Here is a 27,621-nt window from a genome sequence, read left to right as displayed (position 1 = left end):
CCACTGGAAAAAAAGAGTTTGACATATATGCATAGGTCAACTTTGTGCAAGTTCATGTACTACTAAAAAAAACCCAAAACAATACAGAACTTTAATCATTCAAAAATTTTACTGTTTTACAATCTGACAGCATATAGCGCCAATATGCTAAAACACTCAATTTGTATTTCCTCAATGGAAATTTAAATTGAACACTTGCCCGTTTGTAGCTTACAAACAGTATTAAGCTGTAGAGAGAATGAGGCTATTTTTTTTTTTTTTTTAACAAAACAGTAATTAGAAAATTCTTTTGGAATATAGTTTGTTTTCATGCTTAAAGAGTGGAACCCAACATAATTAATAACATGTGTAGTCATTTGACTCCTGCATTAAGCCTGGAAAATAATCTTTAAAAAAAAAATAATAAAAAACACCTTTTTTGGAAAAGGGACTTTGTGTTTATGGTAGCTGGCTATTAAAGTAATACCACTTTTGCACTCAAAAATGAAATCATACACAAGATCTCACTACACTTGACACCATTAAATCAGAATATTCACTTTGCTTGTAGAGACTATGATTCATGGCTAAAGACTGAATTCCTTCATTTATTCCTAAAAGGGGTATACATCATAGGCACAAAAATTATTGTTGTAACTGCTCCATGCACCATGCCAAATGTCCTTCAATAATTCAGAGGGTCAGACCCTTCTGACTGAAAAAGCCAATTTTCTATGGCCAGTCTGTCAGATTCCTATCCTGGAAGTGCCAACAAGCAGTCAAATATTTAGCTGCTACCTACACAGCTAAGCCAATTAAAAGAGGTCCATTACTACCATCTGTGACAGGACACCTGAGAACTGCAACTTAAAAGCCTCTGACTTTGATTGGAGTATAGGCCATTAAGCAGATAAACTTGATTTTAAAACTAAACCAAGGAAGAGATTTTGGCTACCATTTCCACAATCCAGACTTTCATTTTTCTCCTTCATCTTCAAGTAGGAAATAACTGCATAATCTTGATAATGACACAATAAATCACCACAGAAACACAGTATGTCAACAGATTTCATGAACGCGTAGCCCTTCAACAAATGAAGGAAGACATTACAGCCTGCTTTTTGACACAAAATGATTATGGTGCCTAGTAGATAAAACATCAAATAGAGTACAGCTTTAGACAATTCCGCACATCACATGCTTTGGCTATATTTATACAGCACTATTTGTAAAAACAAAACAGAAAAGCAAAAAAACCCACAAAAAAACTTAGTCCACTTAGCTTGTAAGTATGTGTATGCTATAAGAATTTAAGTTTCAAAACTGCATCTAAAAAAAGTCCTTGAAAATTTACATAAGCCAGAAATAAAAGAAGTCCTTTTTATTGCTATTCATCATGTCATTTCTATTGCTTCAAATTTATAGTATGTAGAGCCTTTGGTTTTACTAGAATTAATTCCAGCTTGCTTCTCAGAGCCTACATTTATTTGGAATTAGTCAATAAAAGGCCAATTCTGAAACAAGAAAAGAAATGTCCTTCTATAATTATAAACCAGTTATTTACATCTTCATTGAAGGTACTATAATTTAAAATTCTCTGTACAGGTGCAATAAAATTGGAAGCCACCTCCAGAATAAAGTCTGTCTTTAAAGATCTAAAACATCATTTGCAGTAAAATATAACATGGGCACAGTGAGAGAGAATTGCTCTACTGAATTTTTATAGTATAAACATACAACCTAATGCAAAAATTTAAGTCCTTGACATCTTCTATACATAAAATGCTCACCGTATTATGATTCTTTGATGAAGATAGTTAAGTCAGTTGAATTCTGTTGCTATAAATATAGCTGAGCAGTCCTTTAGAACATGTTTCTGAATTTATGATCTCGTTGAAATACTGAGCAATCTAGTACAGTACAATCCAAATAAACCTACATCAAATAGCCTCTAGATTTCTTGTTATATCAAAGAAGTCCACTGTGACTGTGTACAGAAATTGAAGTGATTCTTGTTGCCATATTAGTTTGCTTACATACAGAACTTTAAATATTTTATTAAGTACTATGCAATATAGATTTGACACTGCATATTGGTTAATTTCTGCATGTCTTATGTAGTGTTTCAACGTCAAGACATGAAGTAGAATAGAAAGATCCTTCCTTAAAAGTGTTACTGTTTTATAAAAAATGATAGATTTATATGAAGGATAATAGTTTAATGCAACAGGTTAAAAAAGGATTTTTCCATCTGCCACTTACTTAGGACACTAGTTTTACAGTTAAGGCTGCTTTTCCAATACATAGTTATGCAGACTTTAACAAAATGCACGTCCACTACTTCTAAAGAAATTGATACTATTTATCTATTTAGATAAGGATTTTTAAACAAAGAATATAAACTAAACAATGATGCTGAACACATGAACTCAGTCTAAAAACATGTCCAGTTTAGATACAGAGCAAGATACAGCTTTGTGACTTTAGAAAAGACTAAGGATTTAGGTGAAATAGAAATACTGTCATGTTTGCAAGGCTCCTACTTTAATTTTTATTAGTCCCTCACAAATCTCTTGGGACAAGAGGTCCTTAGCCAATTTATGTTTTGTTTGCTTTTTAAGGGGGTGTCTTTTAAACATAATCACAGTATCAAGAATGAATCAAAAGAATAAAACTACAAATAAGATAGTTGTGAAAGATTTCTCTTCAGTGCATATGAACAAGGCTGAGTAGCATAATGAGCCAAATGTTGTGTGAAGAATCTCTTATCACTAAAGTACTGTTCTTAAGAATATACACATCCCTCCACGTAAATAAGCACGCCTAGATTTTCCAACAAACATTTAAATTGGGTTATCATCTGCCCAGCGATCTTGAATGTCCCATTCTTTGACTACAGACAATTACTCCGTTGATTTGTGTTTATATTTTTAGTGGAAAGCACAGCAGAGGTCTTGAAATACAAAAATGTTTTTTAAAAAGCTTTGTTACAGAGACTGGTGCAGTTACTATGTCTCAATCTGAAAAAACGTGATGCACACCATGCAGATTATTAATACAGCTTTGCTTTAAAAGGAGTGGGGTTTCCAGTCTTTTCCCTTCTAACCCAGGTAAATGAAGTCCAAGATTGCCAAAGCCCACAGTGAATGAGTGTGCCTCGAAGACCCTTGAAGTCTCAACACAGTTCTGGCAGCAACAAGATTTATTGGTTATCTCCTTCAACCCTTCTCTTGCGAACTGTGGTAAGAGAGAAAGTAGATTTTACTATTTTTTAAATCACTGAAACTACTTTAAGCACTTCTACAACATCAGTAGTTGTGTCTTAATTTCACTTAGTACAACTTGAGATTATTAATGCTTACTATTATCCATCATTTAAATTTATGCTTTAGCAATGCTTATTGTTATTCATGAACAGCTTCAAATATTTGAGGAGAGACTAATAGGAAGCAATCATTTTACATCTGGTTAGCAGATTTAACAAGCTACACGATTTTATATTACACAATTTTATATTGCCAGTTTCTAGTGGTGGAGAATTAAGTTTACATGACTTCAAAAGAAACAATACAAGAGCTTCACAGTAGATCTTAGTAAGACTTACACATTTAGCAAAAAACAGGATGTTATGTTCAATAGACTAAAAGCATTCAATTTGTTAATAAAAATTACTCAGTTGTCAGAAATTGCAAGAGCAACAAAAATTTGTGAATAAAATCACTAAAGCTCACATGCTGCTTAGTTAAAAATATGCAAGATTTACTGAATGACTGGAGTTTTGCTCAGTATTTGCAGTATTTTTGATTGATACTTTCTTTTTCCCTAGCAAACTATGTTTGCTAGGGAAACAGAGGGAAAGAGGTTTTGTTTCTCCCTCCCTGTCTCAAGAAATGCTTTAAATAGCATAAAATATTATCTGAGTGGAATGAACGGTTTTCAATTAATGCTTTAAGTCTCATATTTAAAACACTAGAGCTTGACTCTTTATAAAACCAATGTATTACTTATTTTGAGAGTAACCCATTGACTTTTTAATCTCCATTTTAATGCAAATTGTTTTCTTCAGTGACAAAAGTTATTCATACCTGTTTTCACTGAATTGCAAGAATGGATGGAAAAGATTCTAACTTTAGACTTCTCCAATCATGCAGTTAAAAGCAATCTGTACACAGTTTCAGACAAACAAGAATAGGGAAGTAATACAACACAGTGAGCAAGGTAGAAAGAGGTAGACTTTTTTTTTTTCTTTTAAAGAAACGTACAAAGACAGAGAGGTGAGATTTTAAACATCTCAGTTTTCAGTGCTCAATACCCAACTGGGTATTCAGAGTAACCTGTCTCTGTAGCTTCAGGGCTGGAGAGATGAAAAGGCATTTGCAGAAATTTTTACTTGCATACTCCAGACTAAGAAAGCAAGGAAAAAAAAGGCAAGATATCAGTAGAAACATAGATTTCCAACAGTCAAATGCTAAAATGAGAGCTTGCCAAAAGAGAAGCCTTAATGACAGAAGAAAGACACATGAAACGTTATGACATAAAAAATAATTGTTCTGAAATTCATTTTGAGAAACAGTTATGTAGTGTCTGTGTGCTTTCCTTCTCCCTCTACGATCTGTCTTAGCTATTACTCTCCCCCACCTCTTTCAGAGCTGTTCTCGTTCACTTTGAACTTTGCTCAGAGGGAAGCAGATCTTCAAATCAAACTCTGACTTCCTATGTCATTCCCTCTCTTCTATTCCAGAACTACTACTAGTACTACAACAAAACTCCCTGGCCCATTTTCACACGAAAAAGATGTGAAATCCTTACAATATTACAAAGCATCTAAAGCCAAGAAGTTTAATTAAGCAGAGTTTTAAAAAGTAATTCTATTTAAATAGATTGTCCATATTATCTGGTTATATTCAAAAGCTTCAAATATTTCACATTATTATACAAATGATTCTGTTCACATGTGATATTATTAATCAATTTTCTGCTGTCCCATTTAGTTAGGATTCCAACAGATAAGCTCCAGCAAAGTTTTTTGCAGCCAGTTAAAATGTCACTGCGGCCAGCTACCTTTAACAGAGGCAGGGAAGATAACTTTGCATTAACAGAATGTAAGGGAGCAGGCGACCCAGGCCCAACCACTGCAGATGCCAGACAGTTCAGTCTCTGCATTCCACGTAAGACTGGGTATACAGGTAGGGAGTAGAGTAATAATTTCTAGTAGTGCTTTTAAAGGGACAATGAATTTTATCTGAATCAAAACTGAACGATTGAAACTGCCTCCCTTTTGACACAACTTACCTGTAATTCAAGTGTTCTTCCTCATTCTAAACTACACTAAGAAGTCCAAAACTCATACACCTGAACACCCCACAACAAAATAAAAGAACACCAAGCAGCAAACAGAAGAATAGGAGTAAAGCACAGAAGAAATGTGAAACATATTTACTCACATTTTATCATTATTATGTCAGAAATGCAGAACAAAACCACCTGTAGAACCTGTGCCACATTCATTTAATAGTCACGGGTCTTACCCAAATCATTATTTTGTGTGATAGCCGCAGCTGCCCTGGCTCGAGGTCCCTGCTGTGTGAACTGGTATCCAAATTTAAGGATCTTGGTGTTTTCTTCAAGCATCTTCGCAATTTCCACTTCTGCAATTGTTCCCAACTGCTGCCTCTTTTACAATAAAGGATGCAAGACATGAGAAATTAGATTTATTCACTCCTCTCAAAAAAATATCAGAATACAGTCATTTTATTAGTCAGCAAGTATTAAACTGGAAAGCATAAGCTCATAACACTTGCTTTTCCACGTTAAAGCACCAGTAAGTACAGAAGTAACCAGGAATCAACTTCAACTGGATGCTTATGAGACCCTTAAAGATATTCATGTATAGGGTTACGGTGTTTAAAAGTAAAATATTCTGAAAAGTTTATCACAAGCTACCAGCTAAAAATATGTAGTCAATTAGGGTAGACAGTGCACAAACACTTATTTTAATTAGGATATTACCCCCACCTCACTTACCTGGTTATCAATTTTGATCTCCGTTAATGTTTCATTGTCTTTCAGTGCATCGACCAGGGCCAAAATTCCAACGCCAGTGATGAAATTTGACTCTACATTTAAACTTTTTAATTTTGTGTTTACCTTCAACATATCTGCAAGAGCCTTGGAATGCAAGAAAGCATCATTAAAACTTTGAATTGTACTACATTACATCAAAATATGGGACAGACAGTGATAACTATTTTCACTAATTAGTTCAGCAGGAACAGCATGTGGAGTTACACTATGCATTTATGATTGTGTGCGCACTTATTATTTGAGACTGAAGTGAGTGTTCAGGCAGGCTGTATCTACATTCCCCCGTTTAAAAGTACATGGTCAAGAAAAGGCCTGTCTTACTCTTGCTACAAGCTAAAAACATACACAGAATATAAATTGTCTGAAATTAGCATATTGGACCAATTCCATTTTGTAAGCCTTCAGAGCATACAAGAAGTAATGCAAGCTGCCAAGTAGTAAAAGGAGAAAAAGGGGGGTTTAGTCAACTGAAAGGAGAATTAGATATGGTTAATTTGTAAACAGGAGATTTGACTTTCAGAATGCTTCTGTCTGCTGATTTGGTTAAGTAGTAAAATTCAAAGCCTTAAAAGCAATATTAGTATGTACCTAAAAAGTACTTTAATGAAAATGGAAAATACCTGATCTTATTTCTGAGAAAATAAAAACAGGTAACTCCTGATGCATACTATCGTAACCTTTAACCTTGAATTTCATAATCGTAACCTTTAATTTTTTTTTATTAACTTACAATGCAAAAGAAAAAAAAAGCTACACTTTATTAAGAAATGCTTCAGTTCTACTGGAAAAGAATGTTTTAATTGACCCAAAACAAGCTTTCAAATGTTCATTTAACGGAATGTTTCAAACTTGTTTTCTTTCCAATCTGGAATTAAAACAAATGCAAAGGATTGTCCCAGGAAAACACTTAATGCTGTTTTCTTACCTCTGTCTTTTTTTAAATGTAAAAACCACAGCTTATGATTCAACACATCAAAAAAAGGACCAGATGATAAATATTCAGATTTCAACTGTGTCAGTCTAGATACCCTTCATTAATATCATGCTTAATATACCATTGCTTTGGGCCAATCTTTGGTAGCGGGGAGATCAGAGAAATACATATTTTACAATTAAACTACAGTTAGTTGAAAAATACTATGAGCTTTTCAGTTTTCAAGTGTGATTCTTATTTAAGTTCTGAACATGCCGTGAACTCATGGAATGAACGTTGGCAAACCATTAGGAAGGAAGGAAGAACAGGAAAGGGGTTAGCAAAATGACTTCAGGTGAAAAATGGGGAGAAAGGGTTTGAAAAAAAAAAAATCAAATCAATTCTCATTCATCTCATACATCTTATATCTTGCTGCCTATTTGTGAACTAGTAAGTATTTAACAACTTTGATGCAACAGATGTTTGTTAAAAACAGCAAACATACTTCACAATCTAACAGAAGTTAATCATTTTCATCCCCAAATATTTAAACAGGATTCAATTCAAGCCCTTACCAGTTTCTTTCCAGACTAACTTCCCTTGTTCCCCACTTAAACACATTAGCAAAAAACGCCAGCTCACTTACAACAGCGACAGGATCATTACTTCGGGTGGCTGCAAGGCTAAAAGTCTTCACATGTGTGTTAGTTTCCAAGGCTTTTGCAAACTCCTTCAGCGTTGGGATTGGGATGTTCTTGAATTAAAAACAGCATTTTACATTCTTGAGATATTATGTTTATTTCCCCCCCTTCAACATGTCCCATTATTTTATTCTTTTTACAGCTAAATACACTATAATATTAAACTATCATTCATCTCAAACAATCTCACAGTAAAGGCCCAGATATGAGGCAGAGGTGTATGTAAGACTCAACGGCTGTTAAAGTCACCAATTCTATAAAACAAAGTCACCTCTACTATACATATGTCACGGCCACAATAGAAGTGTTTAAAAAATACTTTCTAGCTGACTTGGAACTGTTAAGGGAAAGTAGAATTTATGCAAACTGAACATTCTGATCACTATCAGTATCAAATTAATCTCTCAATTCAAGAAGTAGTCCTTTTTCTCATCAATAAAAAGAATTTGAAGTGATGAGACCAATAGATTGTCATCCTCTGTGTTCTACTAAAAATACTTCTAGAATATGCCAATTTACATTTTCAAAATTCTTGCCATTTAGTTGCAACCAAGTGTAAAAGGAATAATGTTAGATAGTTTCATTAATTAGGATAGCAAATTACTCAATTATATTAGTGTACTTCTGATACCTTTTTAGGCATTTATTTTGGCTGGTATTTCTCTCTACTGTGCAATATTTTTAAACCACGACTTATATTTTCTACCTTTAGTGTGACAGTAAATATCTTGGATTAACATATTGTTCTTTACATTGTAAGTCAAAATGTTGTAGTTCTGTTTTCATTCATGTAAATAAAAAAGTTTTAGGCATGTTTAAAAACACAACTGTTACATTTACGAGCAGAAGTGCCCTTAATTGCTGACAGCTCTTTTGTACGAGAATCAAAAGGATATTAGGTACAAGTATGACTTCATTTGCAATATTTGTAACTGAGAACATATTCCTCCATAAAGAACAAAGGATTCAAAGAAATAGTTAACTACATGATGGAGTTCCGAGACTTTTTAAATACACATTTGGCAAAAGATACCAAAACGGCTTATCATTTTACTTCCAGGTTCCTGATTTGAGATTGCACACATTGCAACATTTAGCAGAAAGACTGCCATACTTAAAGAAAGCCTAGCAGACTGTCTTACAGAACTTCACAACTTAAAGCATATTTTACTGAGAAAAGGCAGCATATTTATTGTAGACTTTAGGTAATTACCTTAATATTATTTAGATTAACTTCAACAAGACGGGAATCATTATCTTTAATCCTTTGCAATGTCTCCTCCACATTCGTGGGATTTGGTGGTTCATCAAAAACAGGCAACATTTTTTCACCTTTTACTATATCTGAAAAGTAAGGCATATAATTGAAATCAAACAGGTCACATGTATTTGCCTAGCAGGCAATACACACAGTAAATATCAACTGCATATAAATATCATTTGATCAGTCTTTACATCTCTCCTCCACTCAAAAACACACCATCCTCTCCTGACCGTATTTTCATAAAGTTCAATTCTTTTCCAAAGGCCTTCACAGCCTCATTCTGCTTTTCTCACGCACCAGTTCTTTTCAGAAAGCACACAGGAACTGAATTACAAACACAAACATGAAGCCTAAAAACCAAGACACACAATGGGCTTGCACCCGCTTTTACTCCAAAATGGATTAACTGCAGAGTAGATTTTACTATAGATGCATGTATTTTACTTCCACTCTTGCCATAACTCAACTAGTGGTGGTGTAGGTGTTCATGTTTCCAATTCAAAACTGAACACTACCAAGAATGCTAGTGTAACAGAAAATAATTAATGCTATAGTAACAACTATGTGCAGTACAAAGAACTGATTTATTTAGCACTTGCATAAATACTTACTAGAGAAGTTGTCTTTGCCAACCCCATTACTGCTTCCTACAACATCACAGAACTGATTGTTTGTTATCAAGTTGGACATTCCCAGGATAGCTGGAAAAAAAAAAAAGACAAAACAATTCTCCTGTCTCTGGCTAATTCAGCTCAGAAGCAGAGTTTCTTTAAAAAACAGATGGGTATAAAATACCAGATCATCAGTAAAACAGTCCATTTAATCTCTTAATAATTTAAAGAAAAGTAGAAATAACTTTCACTAAATACAGACTTTTTAGTTGCCTTTCACCTAGAAAGGCTGTCAACCTCACCAGGTTCAGGCATTGTAGTTAAAAGTGCAGCTCAGTCATGATATATCATAACACACAAAACTCTTGATTGAAACTTCAGGAATCCAATTCTACAAAGCACATAGCAACACATTCTTGCATGTAAGAAAAAGCAGTAGTGTACACATAACAAGTAACCCTCAGTCTGAAGGATGAACTTAAGACATTTGATTTTCAAACTCGAAGCCTATAGGCAGGTTAATTATTTTGGCCTGCTAAAAGCTAGCACAAATCCACAAAGATGATGTGCTACAAGTGAATCGCCGCATAAGATGTGCTGGGTTCTACCACAACTACAACTTCATATTGTCAAGCTTCAGATGACAAATATACCATAACATTAATTATAAGATCATTCTTGTCTGAATATGCACCCACCCATTCACACTTTAAAAAGCTAACCTGCAAGGTCACATAATTCTGTGTCTGTGGCACTTGTCAAGGCTTCCTCCAATTCTGGATCAAGAGATATTTTTTCTTCAGTGTAAGACTGTACAGGCTTTTGTTTGGGGATAAATATTTTCCCTGGAGTGAAGAAAATGAAAAGTCTGATATTACTTTGTATTATATAAACTATTTATCCTTAAACTTTTCTATACTTATGAAGTACACAATACATTTAGTATATCTTGAGAACAAGAGCAGCAGGAGCAACATAAAGCAATGGGGTTTCTTCTGTTTGTCCTTAAAAGTCAGAGATGAGAAAAGGACATAAACAGGAATCCCATGTTACTTACAATTCCAGACTTGGAGTCAGGATATAGACTCCTGAAATCTTATTTGCTTCTTCAAAGTATTAGAAAGCATTATATATGCCTACATTATAAATTTAAACACCCTAGAAAAAGTGCCTGTAAAGAAAATCCAGTATTGCTAGAAAACAACGACTGATACGCTTATCTGCATCAGCAGAAAAAGGCACCCAGGCAGAGCTGTAATTTGAATATGTCAGATAAGTGTGATATTCAAGAATCATCTGAAAATATGCAATTTTACAGCATACCTTTTACTTCTGATTTTGGACGTTAACTGAATTTTAAAGAAAAAAGAAAAAGGGATGTCTGAGCTGTTTAAGAAAAACCAAAGTTTGTGAGTAGCAGAAAACAAGATAGTATTCTAACACAAACTGCAAACTGCCAAAGAGGCTATTTTCTAAACTGTAGAAAGCCACAGAAGATACTTGACCCACAGAAAGGTCACAGAAGATTCAATGGGGGGGTGGGGGGGGGGGAAGCAGTATTAATATCACATTCTGCAACAGTCTTTTAGCCATTACGGTCAGGTAATGCGAAAAGTTATTTTAGGGGACATGCATTATAAACAGAAGTCTGGAAAGTTAACATAATTTCTGCTGAAAAATTAGCATAAGAATCAGAAAATGAGAGAGTTACTCTAACAGTTATTCTTGAAACAGTTCAAATTTGAATGATTTAGTGCTAATCCATCAGGAAAAAAAAGTCTACAGCAGCATAAAATTGACAAGAGGCAATGTATACTTAGTTCCAGGACAAATTAATATGGTATACAGAAAGCTTTGGTACTGTACGACAGAACTAAATCCATTTCAGGTAAGTGATTCATGCAACTAGAAAATCATTAATCTAATTTTAATAGTTATTCAGTTCTTTTGCATGTAGTTAAAGATTGAGAAAAATGAGAGAAAGATTGAGAGAAATACTACATTTTTAATATATACATCACATACACATATACATATGTCTATATATATGCGCATGCATGCACACATGTCTAATGACATTAATAAGATGCAATTTACTAGACCAAATTAAAACAGAGCAGATCTTGGCTGTTGGTATTTCTGTAACACACCTGCACCTGATGTATCATTCAGCAATAGCACTCAGCTTCTTTGCTTTAGCTGTTAGAAGATAGAGAACTGTGGGAAATTAGTTCTAACTTTCTTGAATTAATTAGCCAAGGTAGGAAGTGTCAATAATCTTGCTATAAAGTCTCAGTGGTAATTCAGCAACCCATCTTCCATATTCATCTCTAAGAACATTCAGACACACATACAAATGAATCATTCTAGCTCATTCCAATTACCCGATGACAACACCCATCATGTACCAGAATCAGATTAGCTGGTCGGAAGCCAGAAGCCTAAGATATTTCCCTCATGTTGGATACAAGTGTATCTTGTTACATGTTTGGTCTAAGACTAAGTTTAGCATTCTTAAATACCTCCTAGTGGCAAGAAACTTTATAGGCATGTTTCAGTTTTAATTCTGGGAAATTCAGACAAATCAGGATTTTGGTTTCAACATTTCTGGAAACCAGTGTCTGAAGACAGATTCCAGGTTCTACAGCAAAAACAAACATAAGAAAAATCCATCCACCTTCTCTCTCTTCCCCCAAATTTCCATCTTAGATTACAATAGCTCGTGCATCATTTTCATCTTAAAGGAAATTATGTATTCTGCTAGAACAGATTAGATAGAAGCATATCATTTTTTCCCCTTAACGACACAGTATGGTGACAAAGATTTGCTGCTAGCAACACAATATTTTTGTTCTTGGGTTGCTATCACTTTGAAAAGTTGTATAAATGGTCATTATCCATATTTAGAACCAGAAAATAAATCTCCTTACGTAACTGTCCTGACTCACAAACAGTAGGTGAAACCAGCTGAAATGCATTACCACAGATACCACCATTTTGATGAACAGTGCAAAATAAGCTGTTTGTGGTGATTCGAGATTAATAGACCTTCATAAGTGGAAGGTTTGGGTGAAAAATATACAAGATTACTTTGATATAACTGATACAGTACTTTGGTTATAGCGCTCAAATTTTATTTTGCCCTTATCACTTTAAGGGACAAGAATAACTTTCAACTTAAATTGTAATTTACAGAAGAGATGAATTTGTTTGACCAGGTTTTCATTAACCCCTGAAACACTCAAAACAGACACAGACATCCTTTCGCTGTCTGTATTTCCATTGTTTTTCCCCCTCAGTAATACAACCAGCAGAGTAAGGATTTCAGACTATGAGAAGGGAAAAGGAAACAGTGAGGTTTGCACATCAGAGCCTTCATTCATATTGTCCTGATCTGCAACATCAGTGTATTTCACACATTTTTTCCATATTAAGTTAGCATCTTCTGTGAACTACATGATTTCTTTCCAGAAATCCACAAAACCCTGAGTACCTTAACTTAAGAAGTATCTCAGTCATGCATTTTTATAACTAGTCTTGTGAAAAAACAAAGTCCTACACTTGTATAGATGTAAAAGAACATGAAAAACTTGATTATAATCAAATTTTGTCTATTCTGAAATCATCAGTGCACAGAGCTTCCAACAGAATTTTACTTACTGTTGATAAGGTTTCTCATCCATGTTCAAGATGAGGAAGTAAGGATTTATCCTATGCAAGAAAGCGCCCAAAAGTAAATTGGGTATAGATTTGTGGCAACAAGTACCTATATAGCACTTTAAGAAAGCATGCTTCCTAAAGAAGTGTTAAATAGCATTTTCTAATACTGGAGACGTATTTTCTACCCGTGCTCTTCTGTCTTCCAAGAAAACCCTATCACCTTTTGTGATTACTTTGAGTTACTTAAATCAATTCTCATATTTTCAGAGTGCAGAACACATTCAAAGACAGTCTCAGAGTGAACGTTTGGAGATGCTTTTCAGTGCACATGTTACAGTACAGTGTCAACATCTAAAAGGTAGCACAGGAATCTGCTTTTAGCAGTATTGTGGGATCTTTCCTCAGTTTTAACTTCGGTTCTTCTAAGCGTCTTCTGTTCATTTTAGAAAGAAATCCAAGAAGTAACCCAGTCATCCATCTTCAGATCACCATTAATGCTGTAGTTACACTAATGCTTCAGGCTTATCTCTGCGAACAATCAAAAAAAAAAAAAAATCCCACAGAGCCAAACCTCACCACTCTTTTCCTCCTTTCAACCCATTCAGCTACTGACTCCGGTGCCCCACCCTACCACAAACATTTGTGCAGCAGGCAGGACGTGGGTGATGGCAACTGATCTCACTTAAAAGCAACTTTTTAGCAATGTATTTATTACACCAGGTTAATTTCAACTTGGACCAGTCACCAGTCTCATTCACCACACAGCCCCTACAAATAAGAACTACTTTTTCTGTTGTCAGCTTCAGCAATTCTTAAATTCACAGGTTAGGAACCTCAGTTTCTAAAAGTTTGCTTCTGAAAAGAATAAGACTAAATTTATTCATACTTGCTTGAATCTTAAGATAACTTAATAAAAATAAAAAAGCAGGAGAAGGATAAAGTATATAACAACTTACTCATCCAAACAAATGTAAACATCAGCTAGCACACTTAACATCACAGACTTCAGGCCAACATTTCAGCTTTTACTAAAGCAAAAAACATTAAAAGCTGCTCCTCTCCAGCAGTGTTAATTAGAGCCAACTCCAGTCACGTCAACTGGGTCAGGAGCAGTTTTTGTTATAAAATAGGTAACACCCATGTTTATATAATCTCTTACTTACTAGTTTCATCTCACCCTAGCCCAGAGTTCAGAGATTTACAACTCATACGTGAAAGCAGTTGTCTTTCCCTGCTCCCCACTTGCAGATATTCAACAAATACTTCACAAAGAGTAAGACCTTTGTATCTTAGGAGACAATGATCTAAACTCAGGGCCTGTTTCCAAGACAGATTTGGGATCCTCCCCCCTCCCCACCCACCTCCTTACTATTGCAATTAAAAAAAAAAAAAAGGAATACACATACAAATCTGCACAGTCCATAAGACAAATAGCTTTCTTGGCCCTTAAGTGGAACATTTCTAAATATCGGGGATGTGATCACATGAAGAAACATGATATTCTGGTTATTTTTATGCCAAGAAGGATACTGCAAATTTCAAACAATAGAATATAAAGAGGCAAATTTCAGAGATATTCACACAGTAGTTTCTGTAATAATTATGTATTCTGATTTTTGCACCTTTAGCTACTACACTAAATGATGCACATCTTGGGGCTAATTCTAAAACAGGCTTTCCTTGCAATAGAAGGAACCAAGTTCTGAATCACACGCTACTGCGCTGTTCAAAAGCCAGAAAAGCTGGATCATGTCTACTGAAAGGTACTAGACATTACATACAAAATCATAATATCTAAGATAAGATTGAAAATCTTGCAAAAGTCAGATACATTTAGCATATACCTGCACTTCTATATTGTTAGCACTATTCGTACACCCATGAAAGCCCAATCCAGCACTCATTCTAGCTGGTTGCTTGCTGGCAGATCAGAAAACAGTCTAAAATCAAATTTTGCAGTATTCTATTTGTGGAAAAGGAATCCTGTGTCACCTGAGGACAACTGAATACAATCTCCTATCAGCAGTGACTCCACGAATAAGAACAAACAGCAATACTTAGCATATTCTCTGTATCTCATGTTCAGTGAAGAGATTTCATCAATCCAAAACCTAAAATCCACAATTCAATCACTAATTCTTGCTATGAGACAGACCGAGGTTCATCAACTCACTTCTGAGTAAAAATGAATATTGATTTTTTAAATTCAACTGACAAGCAACTTCCTTAGTGTCACACTCCAGAGCCCATATAGTTTTTTGTTACCTGTTTACAGAACAGGTAGCAATGAGTTAGAAAACTGTTTTACATTAAGGCTAGTAGAACACGTTATTTTGTTCCAGTGCTCTTGTATGGAGAATGTCAGTTCAACAAGTTGTTTCTTCAAAGCTCCTACAAGATCTTAACTTCATATCACAGCACATAATAAGCATTTTCCTTTAAAAACCAGTGATTGTTTGAAAGACAAATAGAGAATACAGCATCCCAAATTCTGCTGCAACAAAAGCAAACAGTAATCTAGATCAACACAAGCCAACTGTGCAGGTCAATCCCAAAAAGCTCTAGACAGATGACTACAATTTTAGCCTGACTATATCTTCTGGCTGAAATAGTAGGAAAAAAATCATTAAAGCTGAAAAAGCTATATGAAAAGCAAATCTACATAGAACAAGCTTATTTTAGTAAGAATGCAGATGGGAGAGTCTGGAGGAAAATGGCATGATTAGAAAAGCACAAAACATTGAAATACAAAGCTTAGTTTATACAGTATTTTGCTAATTCCTTGTGCTCCGCAGCACAAAGTACATTATAAAGGTTAGATGTGCTTTTTTCCCCCACATTAAGTGTGATAATTTTCATATGTTGCTGTTGAAAGAGAAATGAGGAGCCTATGTGATTTTGATGTATGGAATAAAGTTCAGAGCAACAGGACCCAGAGCTTAAGTCTAGCTTCCCCATTTAGATAAAATATCTTTCTCTTTGCAAGCATCTTGTAAAATTCTCATTACATCTTTATGTAAAGAAATTGAGACAAAACTAGTTTTGTTGAAAATATCATTTTTTAAATGGCATTTCATGAGAAAGTTGGTTTCATGAATGTCTTGGCCTGAATTATTTCTCAGGCAACAATGGTTTACTGTATGGTTCAACACTTAACTGGAACAGAATGTGACTTAAGGCCTTAAATCTTGTTTAAAAGTATGGGTTTTTTTCTTTTTTTTTCTTTTTTCTTTTTCTTTTTTTAAATACACAGCACTTTTAGAAACTAGATCAGGCACTGGAAAATGCAATATAATAATTTAGGGGTTTTAAGCCTCAGATTTTCTTTAGTACTGTTCATCTATCTCATTACATCAGGATGCTTTACGTGATTTCAGATCTGTATTTCACAACACATAGCAACAACAACGCCAAAGATGTATAGGAATCATGTCATCTATCAGTGAAAGAGATGCAACATTTTCTTAGTAACACATGTAACTCCAAAATGACTATGGAAACTGCAAGAGAGAATCTTCATTTACACTGAAGTAGAGAAACAAGATTACCAGAATCTGTAGTAAGTAAGGATGTTTAAATTAACCCGCAGTAAGCTTCCTGGATAAACCTGGAGGCCAAATCACCATTTTGGGATTCAGTTCTGCTAAAATGGGAAAGGGGAAGAGAGAAAAAAAAAAAAAAGGATAGATTTCCCCCTTCTCACTCCATGTAATGAATAACTAGACTAAACTAGACCAGCTAGACATACAGTAAGAACGCGCTTTCACCAAGTCAGTGGGAAGACTAAAATCCAAAAAAAAGATTAAAATATCAGACCTTAGTAATATGTCCATTCCGTTGGGTCAATTTTTCCAAGCTTTTTGGACCACAAACCACTGCCAGATTTCAAAGCCTCTTGCAATGTTAGCTATGTAATTGTTAACTAATAAGAATGATGCAATCTTATTAAAACCTTCCAGTAAATATATTTGAAAGACAACATGACTGCACAGACCACTTACCTGACCTTACTGACCTGCAGCATCTTTGATTATTTGGTATCTACCATGGTAAATCATTCTACTGCTATATTTTAAATTCAACATAGTATTACAAATGCTACTGTTTGTCCTCAGCAATCCAGAGCATAAGCCACAGACACAACAGCATTTGTTGTTGTTGATACCAGTCAGGGGCAGCTCTTACGCTGGGGACACAGTCCCCATCAGAATTTTGCAACCTTTGATAAAAATCTTTCAGTTTTATTTCCTTCCCACATTACGTGCAAATGCACACCAACCCCAGCACCACAACACACTTGAACAGGAAGTATTCTGCCTCTGCACAGTAACACTCATTTGGCAATTGGGAAAAGCATTAGAGCTGCCACTCCTTCAATAAACTTCATTTCAGAGGAGTTCTGACTGGTCCACTTCAGAAATTTCATAACCACCTACACAGAAAAGTGTTATTACCTTTCTTTTCTCTTGTAAAGGGCACATAATCTTCCCTGTCTTTGTGCTCAAGAGCCTGTTTCTCCAAATATGCAAGGAGTCGTTCCCTGTCAAAAGGGCCTGAAGCCTTTTTAGCAGTCTGGTCTTTCTGTCGGAAGCCTGCAGGCAGAAGTGCATTCTACAAAACAAAATAGAGCAAACACACACAGCTTTAAAAAGTTTTAGTGAACACCTGTTTACATTAATTTCCTCCCCTTCCTTCTCCCCTCCCTGAGGTTCAAACCCAATACATCATACTTTTTAGGCAATCTTGAATTCCTTGACAACTTTTTTTTTGGGGGTGGGGGGGTGGGGGGGAGAGATAATCTATTCTTCAGATACCAATGATTTCATTAGAGTATACTGCACTCAGTAGAACTGAAGCAATTCTTTCTTAAGCGCAACAGCTCCCAGCACTATACTTGCTAGTTACTTTGCATTTCCTTTCCAGAATGAACTGTTTAGATGGGAAGGAGTAAATAAAACTCACCTATTTACAGTTTAGACATACAGTAAGAAGGCTGCTTCTTCCACCACTAATATCCGTATGTTTCCACGTCTTGAGGACAATTGCCTATTCTATTCTCATTCAGTTAGCAACACAGAAATGAATTTCTACTTTTGAGGCTAACTCAAGTTTTTTTGCTACTATCATCCTGTTTCAGTTGGGGGGGTGAGGGGAGAAATCAGGGAAAAAAAAGGTACACATACCAAAAGAACTGAACACGAGGAATTACAGATTGTCATAAAAAAATGACCAGCTGCTTTTGCCAGTTCTCTTTGGTTAAAATATCTATATAAAGCCAAAGCCAATTAGTATCAAGAATATCATGCCATACAACAAAGTAGGTGACCATAAAATTATTACAGTGATCATTGAATATCAAGCTCAGCCTTCACCTGGTCCTGTTAACGCAACAGCAGAGAGAGAATCAGAAGGTGAAAATACTAGTACTGGACTCAGAACTTAGCTGTAATATCAGTGGAGGATATAACTCAGCTCTTCATAACAGAAAGCTAAAATACTAATTATGTAATACCGTATGTTGACATAATTGTTTAGGAACAGAGTATTTGCCTCCTCTTTGCAAAGTCAGGAAGAGAACAGGAGTAGATGTAGGCTGTAAGATACAGGACCAGGAACCTAGAAGACTTTAATACCCTTCTCCTCTACTGCGGTTGCATTCATGTTGCAAAAGGAAATGACCACTTGAGACATCATATACACATACATTTTTCTGAGTAATATCGTTAGCAGATTAGGAGAAAACTCTGTACAAAAGTAACTGACTACAAGCTGAATTCAAGCAAAAAATAAAAAAGTCAAGTTACATCAGACTGGTTTCTAAACATAACAAAAACCAGAATTTTTCTTGGCTAATACCTACCTCAGGGTCAAGATCATCCAAAACAGTTTCCAGTTGTTTCAATTCTTCATCTGACAGTTTGCCGAGAATTTCATCCTCATCAAGATCTTTGTATTTGTCCAAGTCCTTTCGAAATGGGAGGGTCATGACTTGGGCAGTAGCAAGTTGCTCAAACACTCCAAAACCCAAATCTTATTCCTAATCAGATCTACAGAAAGAGTTTTTAGAAGAAACAGGCAGAGTTAAGGTAAATGTCTCAGTTACAACTGTCTTCAACTTCTAAATACATTTCTAAAAGGAAAGCTTTTTCATCCAGTATTCATATCTATTTATCATGCTACAATCAAAAGAGCACTAGAAAGCTATCTATGCCTTGCTGCTTCACTGGCAAGAATCCTCTCCTGCCATGTCCTTTGCGATCAATAACTAGATTTTTTTTAAGTTAAGCTGTATATATTTTTATAGACTAATGACAATGCCTAGTGTCTTTAATGAGAACTCCAAGGTGTTCCCAAAGAGCAAGGTAGACTGGGGAGAAGCCAACAAAAAATTATACCTAGTATTCCTGAGCCCAGCTTACTGCCATCAGTTTTTACAGATACTGAGGTCAAACAGTTAAGATCCTTCATATGTATTGTTGTTGCTGCTGCTGTTTAAGGTCAGTTTTACAGACTGACTAAGACACGGTAAAGGAGAACTACACTACAAACACGTGAACTAGGTAATAAGCAAGGACATGAGTCAGTAATAACTACAGAGGAAATAAAGGCTGTTTGCCTCCTGAAATAATTAAATCACTACAATGGAAGTAACATTTTGTTCTGTCAGATGAAAATTAAAATACCTTGATGAAAGGCTTAGGAAATACACTTACTTCCTAAGTAACAGCAGTCCACTCAATCCTACCCTATTCTTCTTTATTTCCCAGCTGACCAACAGAGGGCAAAGATGAAGCAAAAATTCACCATCAAAAATACAGAAGAGACTGAATAGCTGCTCACTAAGTGTCATAGCTAGAAGAAAATCAGAGTCCTTCAAAAGACTTAAGTCTGTAGTACTTCTTGCTTACAAAGAGAGCATAGGCAACCTCTGATAGTCAAAAGTTTTGAGCATTTGATTTAGAAAAACACACAGTTAATGACTACAATGTTTAAGCACACAGATTCATTTCTCTCATTTTTCTGTAGGAAATTCTTGGATTTATCTTTTTGTCAGCCAAAGTTTTGCTTCCAGTTGAACACACAAAGAAAAGGTAACTTGAATGATTCTCTACAAATGAGGAAGAGTGTCCATGATGTATTTCCAGAGCAAAAGCTAGACCCACACTTTCAGGCTTATTAGCCTCTCCAACCTTTTTCTTGGCTCTAGTAAAAATACCCAACATAGAGGTTAGGCATACAGCAAAAGTTATTTGTTCTATGGAGCCAAAGCTCCAGTTCAGATGTTCACATCATATACACTACACATTACTTCATATCTGAAGTTAGGCTATACTTCAACTACACGTCAAAAACAGATCACCCTAAGGTTACTGGCTCTTAAAAAAAGGAAAAGGAAGGCTGTATATACATGCCATGTTATATCATAGGATCCTGCTTACAGGATTCCTTCATCTCAGTTGTTTACAGGCAGAAAGGTCTCCCTTTGAATACCGCCTGTCACAGTTATATACTGTGATATTTTAATTCAGAGACACTGAACAGACACGAGCATACAAAGGTCCATCCATAGTATTCAATCAAGTTTGCTTGTAAAGTAAATGTGGTTTAACAATCGTCTTAGCAAGAATGGTATATTTTCAGTTCCTATCAACAAGTACAAATGAGTTCACAATGTATTTCAGCTACTTTCAGGATGTTTCCTTATGAAAAATATTAGTGATATAAACACTAGAACTTATTTGTAAACTACAGTTGACATTGATAGGACATAATTCCAAAGCTAAACTACAAAGCTTAGGTTAAGGTCTCTCAAAAATTAAATGAGGAATTCTCAAATTTATGTTAAATTATGTCAAGAGAATGGTGTCTGGCTTCCCCTGGGTTAAAGCCAATCATGTTGAAAGAGCTTTGACCTTTAAAAGGGGCCACATATGAGAAGGTCAGAAACAGAATTTACTAGATACAGAAAAAGTACAGATTAGCATACCTATGTTTTTCAAAGCAATGTTCCAAAAGTAACCACACCACATGCTACAGTTTGCATAATCTTGTGGTATTTCTGTTTCTAGAACTGCATAATAGCTGAAGAACAATTAGCTTATAGATACAGTGGATGCCGCACAATCTGCATGCAAACTTCTGATTCCTAGAGCCTTAATGTTTTCCCCTTCCTTACAATTTAAACCATTACACACTATCATAAAAGAAAAACATTTCCTGCAGCCAGTTACACAGCATTGTTCACGACCAAGCTGCACAGTCTGAATCTTAAACCAACATACTGTTATTTTCCATGCTTCTGCATGTCCATTTATATTCAGATACTAAAAGCTACAGTTTTAAATGGTAATTATAAGGAACAGAATAGTTTACATACTGGAGAATAATGCTGCTCTTACTCGGATGAAGATGCCTGCATTAACCATACCTTACATGCCGGTAGGCTGTAATTCCTCTCTATTAACAGCTGAAAAATGCAGTCACCCACAAATAACTACCTTTTACTTACTGCATTTATATCTTTTACATTGGAAAAACCACTCATCTGTTATAACACGTTAATGTTCAGGTCATAGCCCTTGGTCTCATTTGTCTATCATATGACCAAAGTATCCACTTTAAATGCTGTTTTGGCCGACTTGATGGCAACATTATTTGCACATCATATCACAATATGAGTTTTGAGGGGTTAAAAACAATTTGGTCATCTAAGACTTAAATTTCTAAAGTAGCAGAAATGCCAGTAAAAGTCTCTAAAGATGAAATTTCAATCTTTCCATCCACTTGCAAAATCCAGAGAGGACCTGGAGTCCAGTCACTATATACTTAGCTGTAACAGCTGGATTAGTAAGTACAGACTAGAATGTTCATGCAAAAAAGTGAAAAATCAATAAGAATAGCAAAAATACCAGTAATTTTGTAACTGAGTCTTCTCCTTAGCAACAAAATAGAATCATATTGGGCATGGTAAATTTAAAAGAGGCCACAGAATGAGTTAAGAACACAATCTCTAATACCTATCAATAAGAACTGAACTATTCTTTAAAAACAATAGAATACTTAACATGAGACACCTTTAAAAAGTTATGACTGTAACATTGCTTAGCACATCTGTATTACACAGGAATTGCTGGGTAATGACTTTCAGATCATTCCCTACCAAAAAAAAAAAAAACTAAAGCACATAAAACATGCACATATAACATTCTAAAAATCAGGTTTTAAATAAAGGTGTCAAGAATTTTCATCACCCGAATAGGGCATAATGGCCAACTGAAGCTATAGTCTCATCAAACAAAACCCTTCGCTTCCTATTAAACACATTAAGATCATACTCTTTAAACTGACATTCTCATTTGGTTTCCATCAGTCACTGTAACAGTGTACATGCATACATGCATAATTTAATTAACTACAAAATCCTGGAAAGAACAGTGAAGTTATTTAGATTGTAAAATATTTGTGGCACATCTTACTGCAAAATAGTAGACAAAAACTAACAATTTCAGCCTTAAAAATACTTTGCACTTTTTTTATGAGCAGAGCTAGTTTTCTTCTAAGTGTCTTTCTTAGCTTTAACATGTATAATGTTTTAATGGTAAAAGTCAAAGGACTAATATCCTTTCTTTAGATATATAAATGAAATGTAAAGTTCTTTATTCTAGTAACTCAACAGTTGCATAAGAAACATTCAGGAATAATGGAAACAAAGCCATCACTTCTGATTAACCGAATTTCCAGTGCTCGTGTTTATTAAGCAGAAGAGAAGTTAGAAGCAATTAGTAAATGAAGACATTCTGATGCACGTCACAAAGACAAAAAGCTTGTCACTATTCCTTCACCTGAGAAAGCAATGAAGTAAAGAATTTAAGAAAGCAACACCTTTATTTGATGCCATTTTATAATTACCTGTATCATCCCCTGAAGAACTGTTAAGCAACTTTCATACACCTCTTATCCACTTTTAGATATTTTTGTCCTCTCCTGTCTACATTAAAAGCGAGTGTTTAAAAATAGCTAGTTTCTGCTTTTATTTCAAAGACTCCACCCTCAGAAATTTATCTATTATCTTTAAAGACACAGTTCTTTGTGACCTAACAGGAATAACTCTTGGGAAATATCTTACCCACAGGAAACTACAGTCTTATTAAAGTCCACTGTAAATTGTTTCTGTAGCTTGGATTTTAAAATAGAAGTGACATCATGAAAAACAAACTGAGCTGGTTTTGGCCAGCACGTTCACAGAGTTCACTTTAATCTCATGTGTTACTTTAGAGTCTTCTTCCAATCAACCTCTTGATGAACCTTAACTGGCGAAGGGGGGTCTGCAAGCAGAGTTTAGCAGCATTTCTGCATCCATCAAAGCCCTGAAACAGTTCCAGATGCGTAATGGAGCCTAATCTAAGCTTTTCCCCAGGGAAGTCCTACAATGCCAACAATTTTAACTTTCACTGTGCAAGATCACGCATAACTGTTTATGAACACTGCATTTACATTTGAAAGAGTTATCTTTATTTACCAAAACCAGAAGAAATATTACTGAAGAGACATACGGACACTATTACAGTAATTCAAACAAGTTCCTTATGATGGTTTTGTAATATCTTACAATACCTCTGCTGAACAGTCCAACTGCGATTTTCTTATCAGAAAGTTCTTAGGAAATAACCTGACCCTTCCAAATTTCCAGCTTGAGGCATATGGCACATAACACTGGTTCTCTTGACTACTGAGTTAGTGCACATGCACCAGAAGTCTGAGACTTTGTACAACCACCAGGTGGCATCTCATCTTTGCCTGCACTTTCTCTCAGAGCAAGGCATTTCTTCCAATCAGTAAGAAATGGCTATTCTAGGCTATTTTCCTACGTAAACAAACCCGAGGCTTCATTCTGTTCTAAGAAATAATTCACTAAGTGTTATACATGGCAAACTGTGCTCTCCCAACTTGAGACTTGTCAATACAGAGGACTGAGGTGGACAGACAGCTAGCACACAACAACTAAAAGAACGAAGAAGAATAAGGAGGTATTTGCCAACGTACCTGTTAACGGGAGAATCTATTTCCAGGTCCTGCAAGGTTTTCCTCTATCTTAGAGGACGCTCAGGAAGGAAACAAAGTTAGCCACTACACAGAGTTTCTAACTACAACAGTTATCTTTCTAGTAGGATGCATTGAGTGATGACCAAGTTGCCAAGTTAGTATTGTCTAATAAAAACTTGTTTCTGTATGCCTATTCTTGAAAAACAACCATCCACACTACAAGACTGTATAAATACAACCATATGTTCTGGTAAATAGCAGAGGTGACAGATTCAAGAACCTGAATTGTTCACGCACTAGGGTTAACGTGCTGTGGAAGTGACACCTCGTGAAAAGGGTGTGCAGAGAGTACTTCAGCACAACCATCTTAAAGACACTTCCAGACCTGCTCATCAAACTAGCTGCAGGGCAGCTATTATGATCACAAATAAATACAGGGATTGGACAGGAGAACAGAAAGATAAGCACCTCAGAAAAATTTCAAAGAGGCTTGCTACACTTTTCCTGTAACAGCTAAAAATCCTGGTTACCACAGTTACTGACTGCTCCGAGGAGACAGAAGTTCCTCTAGCAGAAATCTTTGCTCCAGTTATCTGTTCCCACTCAGGCACACACAGAGCAACACCACTGGATCAAGTGTTACAAAAGGTCTAGAATAAGGATTATGAATAAACTGATTACAGTTTTTTCAGACAATACCTGGATTTTCTTTAACAGATATGGACCACGTACAGAAATAGATACACGATATCCACTCCTCAAGGAACTGCCCAAGGACATTTCAGTTAATAAGCAACACCAGATATGAGCTATCTGAACATGCATAAAAACATTCAGACACTTGCATTCATTAGAAAAGTGGCAAAACATAAAAGCCTAGAATAGAACAATAGAAGAAGTTCACTTTATTCAGTTTGTGTTGCTTGTTTCTTGTTATCTTTCATCTAGAACATCTGAAGCTGGGTGTCTGCAGTCATTTAAGTATTCTAAATTTGTATTTAATACTTCAACAAGTGCAAGAGAGGCAAAGGGGTAAACTTCCAAGTACTAGCCGATTTCAAATTCTTCATTGCCTCAATTACTGTCTTTCAACATCCATATACCTAACATGCTAGCAAAATATTAGAATATATTAAGCATATTATAGCAAATTTAAAGCATACAATAACTTCTCTGGAACAGCATTTATTTTCAACACACAATTTGCATCTACCCACAAAGAAGCAGGCAGATAAGCTTTCACTATCGGCCTCTGAAAGTTATGTGCAAGATTCTCTGGAAGTATAGGAAAACAAATAAATAGACATGCGACGGGGCCTTCTGGGCCTTGGTCATTTCTCAGTGCAAACATACCTTTCTAACAGGCCTATTTCCTGTTTGAGCGTAGTCTCATGAGAGAAGTTCTCATTACCGGAAGACTTTTATGTCAGTGCTACATAGAGTACATACCCTTTTGTCAACCATGGATATACCGGAAAAACATTCTTTGGTAATTGTCATTAACATGCATAATTTATAAGTTGTAGAAAGCAAGCTGAAAGAATTATGTTAACCAGATCTACAGGCAAAGTTTTTAAAGTTACCGTTTTTAGATTTCATGGCAAAGTTGGGTGCTGGCTATGAAAAATTACAAATATCCTCTCTCTGAATACCCACTAAACACCCACTGAGCGCCGCTCCATTTCTCCCTGTTCAGGTTCTGAACCCACAGAGCTATTTCAACTGTTAGTGACAGAAAAACTAAACTGCTCACGAGTCAGCTCTCCACGGTAAATACAAAAACCGCGCCCTGTACACTTTAGCTTCGCACGGAGGCAGCTTTGACCTTTTCACTCAAACCCTCGCTGGACCTTTCATCCCCTTTGCAGGGCGTCGGGCAGTAACGCACCGGTCACCTGCCGCCCGGACGAGACTGCCCGGCGCGGCTCGGCCGCGGGGACGGGGCTTCCCGCGGGGGGAACCGGCAAACACTCAAAAAAGCCCGGGGGGGCTGCGCGCCGCTGCTGAGCCCTCGCTACCAGAAAAAAACGGCGTTCGGGGGAGGCGGCGCCCCGCGGACCTGCGGCGGCCGCGGGCAGCCGGGGCCGGGCCGGGTTGGGCCGGCGGCGCCGCCCTGAGGCGAGGCCGCGCCGGGGGGGGCCGGGCCGGGCCGGGTCCGGGGCGGGGGGGGTCCGCCCGCGGCTCCCGCCGGGCGAGCCCCGCGCCCGGCCGCGCCCCGGTCCGCGCGGCGGCTCCGGGCGCGGCGGGCAGCGGCGACAAACCGGCCGCGGCCCCGCGGCTGCCGGCGCGGCGGGACAGCGGCGGGCAGCCCCTCCCCGCGCCGCCGAGGCGGCCGCTCCCGCCGCCCGGCCCGGCCCGCCGGGCTCCCCGCAGCGCCGGGGCAGCGGGCGGAGGGCTCTGCCCGCCGCCCTGCCCGCTCCCTCCCCACCCCGCCACGGCTCCCCGGGGCAGCCTCGGCGGGCCCCGCCGGCGCCGACCCCACTGCCGCCCCGCGCCGCCGCTCCCGCACTCACCGGGCGGCGGCAGCGACCCAGCTCCCTCCGCCGCCTCGCAGCCTCCACAGGGCAGCCCGCCCGCGCCCGGCCCGCGCGCATGCGCGCCCCGCCCCCGCGGGCTGCCCCCGTGCATCATGGGAGCTGTAGTCCGGCGCGGGCGGGCCGGCGGCCGCCATTCCGCGGGGGAGCGGCCGCCCGGCGGGAGCGGTGCCGCTGCGCCCCGCGGGAGCGCTCGGCCGCCCGTCTCGGCCTCGCTGAGTGGCCTCCTGTCCGGAGGAGGGCGCGTTTGTGCACAAGGCAGCAAAGCCGGCAGGTTCCGACTGGAAGATGTGTGACTGCAGCAGCAGAGCAGGGGCTGCCACGTGCCTGGCTCTGCCCTCTTCCAGTCTGCTGAAACACGACGTGCGTTTGCTGTCCCTAACGTCAAAATGGCCGAGCGCTGCCTTCCCTTCTGGGTCAGAGGCGCCCCGTAAACTCCCGCTGCTTGGGAGGCCTTTGCCCCTTCCCTCGCCCTGGCAGGCCTCCCTCCCGGCCACTGTGCGGGCTCCCGGTGCGCCTCCGAGGGCTCCCGCCAGGTGCGGCCCGGCCTTGGCGCTGGCGGCCTTTGGGGCACCCACTCCGCCGTCCCGGCCCTCCCTGCGCCCAGCTCCCCAGCGGGGCCACACGCAGCCAGTCAAGTTAAAAGTTTGATGCCCAGTGCTAGACCTCTGCCTTCATTTTAATTAAGTCTTGGCAAGCCGAAATAAGAGAAAATACAGTTTTATGATGATAACTGTTGCGTCGTCTTCATGGTAGACAGTGCAACTCCCACCTTTGGGAAAGGCATTTGCAGCATGAAAATAATAATCAATAGTCATTAGTCCTGCTACAG

General features: G+C 37.6%; 1 protein-coding gene across 1 annotated transcript; it reads right to left on the bottom strand.

Annotated features, from left to right (window-relative positions):
* Nucleotides 1–90: 90 nt before the first annotated feature.
* LOC112981410 (tropomodulin-3) lies at nucleotides 91–26,889 on the bottom strand. The gene is made up of 10 exons (XM_064517369.1): nucleotides 26,769–26,889; nucleotides 19,073–19,259; nucleotides 17,667–17,823; nucleotides 10,275–10,397; nucleotides 9,553–9,642; nucleotides 8,891–9,021; nucleotides 7,623–7,730; nucleotides 6,004–6,147; nucleotides 5,508–5,652; nucleotides 91–3,216 (listed from the first exon to the last, which is right to left on the bottom strand). The coding sequence occupies exons 2-10, from the start codon at nucleotides 19,196–19,198 to the stop codon at nucleotides 3,182–3,184; spliced, it is 1,059 nt and encodes a 352-aa protein (XP_064373439.1). The 5' UTR covers nucleotides 19,199–19,259; nucleotides 26,769–26,889; the 3' UTR covers nucleotides 91–3,181.
* Nucleotides 26,890–27,621: the final 732 nt, after the last annotated feature.

The sequence above is a fragment of the Dromaius novaehollandiae genome, chromosome 10 (genome assembly GCF_036370855.1).
Source record: "Dromaius novaehollandiae isolate bDroNov1 chromosome 10, bDroNov1.hap1, whole genome shotgun sequence".
NCBI classification, from domain to species: domain Eukaryota; kingdom Metazoa; phylum Chordata; class Aves; order Casuariiformes; family Dromaiidae; genus Dromaius; species Dromaius novaehollandiae.
This window is presented reverse-complemented; position numbering and strand designations above follow the sequence as displayed.